The 9,556-nt window shown below is 43.9% G+C and overlaps 2 protein-coding genes across 2 annotated transcripts; both read right to left on the bottom strand.

Annotated features, from left to right (window-relative positions):
- Positions 1–1,222: 1,222 nt before the first annotated feature.
- SS1G_03377 (hypothetical protein) lies at positions 1,223–5,557 on the bottom strand (the record flags this gene model as incomplete). Its single annotated transcript, XM_001595238.1, has 3 exons — positions 1,223–3,507; positions 3,578–4,345; positions 4,438–5,557. The coding sequence occupies 3 exons, from the start codon at positions 5,555–5,557 to the stop codon at positions 1,223–1,225; spliced, it is 4,173 nt and encodes a 1,390-aa protein (XP_001595288.1).
- Positions 5,558–7,076: 1,519 nt separating this feature from the next.
- SS1G_03376 (hypothetical protein) lies at positions 7,077–9,455 on the bottom strand (the record flags this gene model as incomplete). Its single annotated transcript, XM_001595237.1, has 1 exon — positions 7,077–9,455. One exon carries the CDS (start codon positions 9,453–9,455, stop codon positions 7,077–7,079), a length of 2,379 nt encoding a protein of 792 aa, XP_001595287.1.
- Between the last annotated feature and the right edge of the window lie 101 nt (positions 9,456–9,556).

Genomic DNA, 9,556 nt, shown 5'->3' with positions numbered 1-9,556 from the left:
AATGACTGCGAATAAGCTGCATTCTGGTCTCTCGCAGCCCGAGAGTTATTATTTCAACGTGGTATGCTGGATATCAAAATTTGCCCAAGGTCACACGGGCAGGCTATATCACATGCACCTACCAGCCCCCTGTACAAAATAATATCAGCCCCCGCAGCACTCTCTACGCAGGAACCAATTCATCTTTCCTACTTCTTTATCATATCGTGTTTTACTATCTTATATTCAGATTGTCATTTTATATAATAACACTGGTTTTTTTATTAGAAATCTTCTATTAAATATATTTGTTAACGTGAATGGTTCCTGCGTAGCACGTGCACAGGGGCACTAGTCCTATTAGGACTAGATTGAGAAGCTCTCTGTAAGAGAGCTTCGCACTTCCGTAGAACTTAGAAGAGAGATTAACCTACTAGACCAATATTACCTCAGTTCTGCCCTATCAGCTTCCCACTATTCCCTGTGTAAGGTCATTCCTTTTAACATTTTATAAGTTTTATAAATAACTAAATAATATAATCAATTAATATAATTCATCATGAAAATTATTTCACTCCTCCCCTTCTGAGCTAGCTAATCTAACTAACCCAACTAACCTAACTAACCTAACTAACAAGATATCATTTCTACAATCTCCAATGTGGAGTTAATCAACTTCAGACATGTGATATCAAAAAGTACCTATCCTATCTCACAAAACAAACAAACAAATGGGTATCTGTCACGATTCACCATTAGGATTGATGGTGTTACGATGGTAGCAAACTGATTAATTAGGAGAGCTTAGGCCGTGTGCAAACACGATCAGATTTCATCGAATTAGTATGTGATCTTGGTCACCTGAAGATCGTATGCGCACGCACCATCAGAAATCGCGTGATAAGGAGTCTTGAGGAGCCAGAAAGCTTCTAGGGGCCCCCTTTATTGTTCAGTATATAGTCAGAGTAGTTTCATAGTTTAGGAGCTTCGTGCTCAACTTAGTTATCAATTAGTTTACCTACATTCTACTTGATCTAGTAACGACTTCACTTCCAAGTGAAGACTAGTGATAAAGCCTTAACCCACAACTACCAATCAGACGAAACCTCAGGCAGCCGCTGCCTCCGGTACAGTATCGTTACAGTATCCTTCAATCATCAAATACGCATCCAAAGTCAAAGCAATCCAAACCAAATCGAACCAAAATCAGAATCCAAACACCCTACCCAAATTAACCCTTCCATCAATCAACACGCCTTTCACAACAGAGCCCACATCTCAATAACCAACCCCTAACTCCCCTCGCCACCAAACCCTCAAACCTCATCAAAAACATCATCATCAAACTCCCCATCCCCCATCCCCCCACCCTCATCACCCCACAAAACTCCCCACCCCCAACCCCCTCACACGCCCTCAACTGCCTCACAAACCCCTTATCCGCCTTAAGCATAGCATACATATTCCCAGCAACAGGAACCAGCCCACTCAACCTCGCTTTAATAAACGCCAACTGTCTCCCCGCCATCCACCACACCAATTTCGGCACACTCACCGAGGAGTCGCGGAAATACGGTTTGGGAGCATAAGTAGCATAAAGGGCACTTGCCCTCAAAAGAGCCCAATCACCATGTTGCGATTGCGTGTCTGGATCTAACCATGTCGAGATCAATTTGCTCTCTGCATGTGGTTTGATGTTGCTGAATTCCTGAAAACATTCATCTCGAATTGGGGCAAAATCTGCTCGGGTTTCGTCTTCATCCCGACTAAATCTTTTGGATGGCGTTAGTCCACTGTGCATACGATTACTCCAATTGTTTTTGACCTTGTTGATATCTTCATCCAGTTGATCGAGAAGTAATTTCCATTGTGCTGCCCTCTCGATTTCCTCCGGAGTCGCAGTTTCCTTCTTCGGCACCTTTGCCTTTTCTCTTTGATCCTTGTAGAGCTGGGCTAACTCAGGGTCATATTGAGGTGGAGTGTCAACACTATCATAAAACTCCGTTTTCAAAGCTTTCGTTTCTTCGTGAACAACCATCATCATATGATCAAGAATATGGTCTTTTTTGCTTGGTACTTCATCTTTGTCCTTGTATGCTGGCAAGCGAGGTGTTCTAGTAGTTTTAAGTATGTGATTCTTGACCTTTTGGAAATCCTTCTGTGTAAAGATGTAACCTTGCTTTGCCTGATCAACCAAATTGCTAAGTAAAGTTGACAAGAATGTAATTTCCGGCCTATCGAGATCACGAATGTCATATTCAATCTTTTCTTTCCAAGCTGTACACGGCCCAAGCATACTTTGACACATATTGAAGTCGAAGCTGGCACACAGGAAAGTATTCGTTGGATCGGAACAACCCTTGGTCAGCTGTGCGTAAGTCCTTTTATCTTGCTTGATAAAACCTTCTTTGACAAGATCCGGAACTTTGGGGACATCTGCATTGGCAAAACTCTCAACGATGGCAGGATCCCAACAAACCCATGCAATATCTCCATCATAATCACCGCCCGATAATTTGTCCGCTAGGGATGGATAACCTTTGGTAGAAAAGACGATAACATCTTTGAGATGCCTTAATTCGTGTTTACTAACAGCGGTGACTCTTTGAATGTCGCTAGGGTAATGAGCAGGATTTCGAGCCACAAGTACATCCACATTCTCCAGTTGAGTATCAGACAATCCAGATTCGTTGTCCACAAAACTTGAAAAGTTCAAATGTACCTCATTAGGCTCCAAAACACCCCAAAAGTCGGGAACCATGTATACTTTGGTAGATTTAGCAACGGTGATATTAAGACGTTCCTTTAATTCCTCGCATTTCATATCAAACGCTTTCTTGGCCAATTCCATGATGTAGTGTAGTTTTCGAGGGTCAAAACCGGCATCAAGAAGTGTACTGAGCCGATCTTCATGCTTTGCTGGCAGGCCTCCACGCCACTGAATAGCACCATTCTTGACCCTATCTTGAACTGATGAATTTGTGAGCCGAATCCAACTGCGAAGTTCCTGAGGACTGGTTAAAGCAGTTTTGAGCTCTTCCAGCGACTGCTTCAGACCTTCTTTCAATGCATTAAGAATTGCATTTCTCATTGCTCGTGGATCCGTAGCTTGATGCACGAGGAGTGGAAGAAGCTGAGTATTTAGATCCGCCGTCTTCAATGGAGCAGAATGTCCTACCACTTCAAAAGTGCGATGGGACCAATGGTCAAACTCAGGACTACCCTCTTCCCCACGTTCCCATTTGCATTGTTCGTCATATAACTCAATCCAATCGCTTTCAATATCCTCGCTACGATCAACAATCCAAAGACCTTTTGCTTCACCAAATCTGCCCTGAAAGGCTGCTGGTATATATGATAACTCGAGCTCGAATACTATCTTCCTAGCCAAGGCTAACGAAAGTCTACCAGCACCATCTGTCATGACGTAAGTCTTTTTGGGATTATTTACGTCTGGATTTCTGATATCCTCCCGCCTTCTAATGTGAGCCTGATCGACAGTAACAGTAGCACGATTCCTAGAGACAACTGTCTGGTGATTAGCAAATAGAAAACTCATGAAATTAAACTAGGATGAGCCAAAAGATGTCAATCTTACCCAAGGCAGTTCTCGCAAATAGCTTCATATAAGGTTGATAATCATTCTCTGCAGTTGGCCGTATACAATTCAGCATCTCCCCAACTGTCATACGAACACGGACCTGAGGAGCCGGATTCCTCGCTCTACTCCCTTTAACAAAACCAATACCATCAGTTGCAAAGAGAAAGGCACGATAGGGTGTTGCGGAACTTTCCTCCTCGGCATCTGACTTCAAGCTACTCTTCCTCTTCCTTTTACCACTCGTAACGTAAAATGCTTTATACGTCCTACCCAGCAGTTGATGATCTCCATTCACTAGCCAAGACTTCAACGCATCGCATGCATTGGGATCTACTTTAAACGCCGGAGAACCACGTTTCATACTTTCCAAATCGGGAACCGCAAACTCAATAAATCTATCACTCCCAAACCTACGTTCGAGACGATTGGTCAAATCCAATTTCATGGGTTGGAGATGAAATGAGATCAGAGGTCCGAACTCCGTCTTGTTTTCACGTAAAGTCGCGGTAAAGACTAAGCCGTTGAAACCACGAATATATCCTTTTGTAGCAATATCCCAAACTTTCCGTGGGCATCGTTCCGGAAACTTTTTACCTTGAAGTATGGGAAGACCTTTCAACATATTCCAGAATTTGTCATATTCTTCCCATGCCTTAACGTATGGCAAAGTGAAGCCGGCCATTGGGACCTGGACGAAGAGAAAAACACGAGTAATTTCGTAACTAACGAAAAATGGGGCCTTTTTCAGACAAGATGGTAATGTGGCTGTGATGAGGTATTAGCAATCTTGAAGCCCCGGTTTAAATGTGATCATAACGTGTATTTAGCGCTGCAGATGAACATAGAAGATAACTCACGCAGCATTTCGTTCAAACAACTCTCCGTATCTTTGTGTTTAGAATCATCCACGATTTGATCTAACATTTCGTCGGACATCTCTTCATCCAAATCATCCATTACATCATACTTGGGTGGATCTTGTGATGGAGCCATAGCACCAAAGCTTTCAGCATACACCCTATCGGCCTCAGTAGTATCAAAACTGCTACCAAAATCAGAGCTTTGTGTTTTTGGTTCTTGCTCATCTAATGAGATGGAATTTGTACGCAATTTTTTCATCACCAGCTCTGGATCTGGATCCGGAACTGTAGATTGAGTATTGACGAGAGTGCTACTATACCCCTGTGAAAACACACCAGAGACGTCTGTAGTAAAACTAGTATCAACCTTTGTGGTTGCATCCCCTTTCAACGGCACCATCTTGGATAGAGCTGGCTTTGTGTTTTGAGGCCGAGATACATTCCATTGTAGTGGAAGTTTAGAAAGGCTTTCGCGGGCAGAGGATTTATTCGCCGGCGTTTTTGTCTTTTTGGTACTGGTATTAATATCTGAAAATGGCTCAAGGAGACGCTTGCCATCAAGCTTCTGGGCAGACTTAAGCGGAAAAGCAACAGGACTGTCGTCAGGTTGTGTATTTCGGATAGAGTGGACAGATGCATTAGCTTTCTCGTTCAACGAGATACCTTGTTGGAAACCGCGGGAGCTAGGTGTTGCGGACCCTGACTGACAACTTTCAAATGCAGTATTTAGAATCGACACCAAGCACTTTAACAATTCCATTCGTTCGTCGGACGTAGTTGGGTGAGGCCTTTGGCGTGTTTTTTCTGGTACCACGCCTCGATCAGCCTTGGGTTTATAGACCCATCCACTGTACAGAGCTTGAGCTTGCGTATTGAAGGATTCAAGAAGAGTATACACAAGATTCTTGAAGTACAGATATCTGATTTTGAACATAATCTCGTCAACCAATTCCTGTTGTAAGGATTTGCATCTATTTTTTCGATTCCCGGGTGAATCGAGACCCCGCTGTAGAAGACCCAAGTCCCATCGCCCATTGAGGCTATCGTAAATGCCTTTGATCTCCTCATCTGCTCTAATCTTGCCGGCCAAACCTGGCGTCTTCGGTGCCGCAGACATTATGTGAGAATTCTCCTTGAAAGAATGTACAATACGCAACCTCTTTCAAACCCTTCTCCGTATATGAAAGCCCTCCGGCATGCGCGTTTGCAATCTCGAATGCAAAATTATGTGTGCCTCGATCAGGTTTCGCGCAGTTGCGTGCAGACGGATAGATGCGTCTTTGAAGGCGGGGTTTTCTGTATGTCTGAACGAGTTCCGCCTCGAATGTGCCAAAGGTTCATGGATGCCTGTATGTATGTAGAGTAGTAGCTGAGTCTGTCGGGCGCAAAATCAAACGGAACAAACGGGATAAAACGCGATACAATTGCAACGTCAGGAAGGCTGATTGGTGAGAGAGCAAACGGATTTCATTGGACCGCAGGAACAATTGCAAACGAGTGAATGGGAACAGGAAATGGATGGACAAGACAACAAGCAACCGACGACAGAAAGGAATGGAAAGACTGCGAGTAAGTAAAGATAACAGTTGATGCTATTCCACTGCAATGATCGATCGTGCCATATTTGATATTTCACCAGCTGGTTCGAAGTGCGATTTGTGTGTGGTGTGTATTACAAGGACCTAAGTAGGTGGATAATAATGCTAGCTAGCCACAGCCCAAGAACATGAGGGGCTTCTGTACTAGGAAATTGAACATGAAGATATACCTACTATACAATCAATGATGGAATTTGAAGAATCCTGAAATGAATGCTCTGAATTATATTCCTTCAAATAGATGATATCCTAACATCCCAGGACTTGTTTACGAAAGAATCTACTAGGCACTGTGCTAGGTAGCTCATTCTGCCACCGTTTACCGCCACCCGCCTAGGATGGAGCTTCTTACTAGCCTATCTTTCATCATACACTTCACTAGCACAATCCATACACCTCCAACCAGCCCAATATAAAACATAATAAGACTTTTCTTTCCAACCCCATCAAGACACCAAAAAAAACACCAAATCAATCAAACCACAATACAATACAATACAATCACCCGTATCAAAAAAACAACATTACAACCCAAACCTCTTCATATAAGTCTCTCATCTACCTACAGTACAGTAGTAGTATCTACCAACCTCCAATCTATACTCCATACTATGATACAAAACCCTTTTCTTCCATCCATCCATTCCCCATCTACCCACCCATCCATCTATCTTTTCACCCACCCATCCATCCATCCATTTCCATACCGCAATCCCTTCCTAACCCATTAAATATTTCCATCTTCTAAACCCTTCAAAACTTGTTCAAGGTTTCCCATGTATGTAATGTAATGTAATGTCAAAATATTAACCTCGCCCAACACCTCCAATCACTCCTCCACTCCCACCAAATTCCCCGGAAAGAAAATCCAAATCAACACCTTCCTCCCTAAATCGCCAACATCTAAACACCTTGCAATGCACGCTAGATTTAGACAAACAGAACACGTAAAGTGTACAAAAAAGCGGTAACAATCAAAGAATTGAATATTCCTCCAGCCCTATTTTCCTTTCCTTTTCCTTGCAATCTCAAAATCAATCACTGTGATCGCCCAAGCAATGACTTGGCCTTTTTCCTTCCTCCTTTAGGCGCCTCATCCACTGTATCTACATTCGCATCCTCATTTGTCTCCCTCCCATCTGCGTTTCCATTTTCATGTCCCTCAATCAAACTCGGGCTACTGCTAATTGCATCCCTATGCTGCAGCGGGTTTTTCTTTAACCGATGGAACGTACTCGCCATAAACGCGCCGGCAGAGGAATGCGGCCTTTCAATCGTATTTCCGTCCACCCCACCACTCCTGCTAAATGGTCTCAACGACCTTGTATCATCATCATATTCCCTACTCGCCGGGGTCATCGTAAAAGACGCTTGATATGGGGGTCTGGAAGCTTGAGAGACACCGGAGTAAACGCTACTGGAGCCACTTGCTGGACCCTCTATACCATTTCGACTAGATGCGAATGATTTTCTTCTTTCGCCGCTTTTGGATCGATCAGTTTGGCGACTTGCTGATCGATCGGAGTGACGGGTCTCGGTTGGACTGGTAGCGAAGATACTACTCGTATCGCTGGTCTCGTATGCTTCATCGGCAGTTGATGGTGGCTGGCTGAGGACTACACTACTTGTGGCTAGTTCTCTCAAGCGACTTTGTTGTGCTATGTTGGGACGATGCTTGCTGAATTTATTACCGATGATGGCTCCAGTGTGTGATATCAACGCGCGAATGACATCCTTTTTGAGAGCAAGGGCCAGGTCAAGGTTTGACCAGGTCTTATTCCGGTATTCAATCATGGGTAAGCGGAAGACAAAGTCATGTACATCCTCAATATTGCGCTCGCCTTTACCCTTGTAACTGAGGCAAAGAACCACACTAGGAATTTTGACATAGGCAAGCGTCATGTACTCGGATGCACGGCTCATCATTTTGGTCAGGTCATCCGATGGTTTGTCTTTTCGTGTTTTGCCTGCACCACGAATACCGAATCGCTTGCCTTTTTGATCGCCGTTTGTTGACCCTTGCTCATTCGCTGATGCGTTAGTGCTTGTTCGTGTCACGGTTGGCTTCAATGATTGACCAGACTGTAAGCTTTCAAGTGAAGGCTTCTTTGAAACTGCCGTTTTTGTGGATGAGCCTCTTGACGCCGTAGAACTCTTGTTGGATTGGAAGAGTCTGAAATGGTGGCTATCACCACTGTAACCTGAAAGCATACTGCTCGCCTTACTTTTGGTAGATGAAGCTGTTGTTGGCCTATATTCGGACGTCATTGTTGGATGCAATCGAAGCTCCAATGATCCCGGTCGCGTGCTCGAGGTAGGGTCGCCATTATCCACATCAGTGACCTGTAAGTTGATTGAATTGTTACCCGTGGTGTCGTTGCCATCCTCTTCATCATCCACCGGAATCATGTTCTTCACCATGAACGGAGATTTGGTCTTATTGGCATTAGGTTTGTCATCATTGTGCCCTGGGAACATGTACTCGAAAAGCCTTTTACCAACCTCGCGTTCAAGTTGGATCTTCATTGGGAAAAGGTTAACTTCGAAATGGTCCATCACCGGTATACCAGCAATGGCTTCCAACATGTACCAGTAAACTCTCAGCATTTGTTGATTTCCTCCTTCGTTGAATGCTCCTCGTTCGACATCAAAGTATGGGGCAAACATCTCTGGATAGATGGCATCAGGCATCAGATTGAGTCCTACAATGTTTCCGATCTGCATTAGATTGATATGTGAACCGTCGGAGTTATCGGTTCGATCATATTCGGCATGCTGGATTTGAAATTCCATCAAGGGTTCGTTATTATCACGAATTAGATGCCAGACGATTTGGTCAGAAGAGATGTTCCATCGTAAGAGACCGCTAGCCTGTGTGCCATCATACTTTCGCTGAGAAGTTGTAATAGCCTTCATCATGAAAAACAATTCATCTTCACAGGCTGCAAGATCCCTATCCAGCGTGATTCTATCCTCCCAACCCTTCTTATCAAGCGACTTTGAATGGATTTGGAATTGTGTCTTGATCTCATCAAGCTGTCTAATTCGTTCTTGAAGTCGAGTGACCATCTCGGGAGCCCCACGCAAGTCGCTGAAGTCAGACGCGAGCATAATCTTTTCGAGCCGTTCATTCCTAGTCTTTTCCAGAGGCTCGCTATACATAAGCAGATCCAACACAATGATGTACATAGCATAGTATTGTGACGAGTTACATATGGCTTGGATCTTTGGAAATTCTACCCATAAATTGTCCATGCGATTCTCCACGACATTTGGACCGGAAGGATGGTCATTCTCATTGCTGATCTCATCGTTATATTTGAGGCGCAGCGTGTTGTATTTCTCGTATCGTAAGCTGGCAGAGGTCTTTTGCACAACACGTTTGAATCCAAATGGATCAACTTGGAAATCGAACATGACTTTCTATCGGTACTCAAGGAGGCCAAGACGACTCAGCGGAAGCACCATAGTGGCTGCCGGAATACAACGACGAAACCTGAGCTGAAAACCATTTTTTG

This window comes from Sclerotinia sclerotiorum, genomic scaffold (genome assembly GCF_000146945.2).
Source record: "Sclerotinia sclerotiorum 1980 UF-70 scaffold_4 genomic scaffold, whole genome shotgun sequence".
Taxonomy (NCBI): Eukaryota; Fungi; Ascomycota; class Leotiomycetes; order Helotiales; family Sclerotiniaceae; genus Sclerotinia; species Sclerotinia sclerotiorum.
This window is presented reverse-complemented; position numbering and strand designations above follow the sequence as displayed.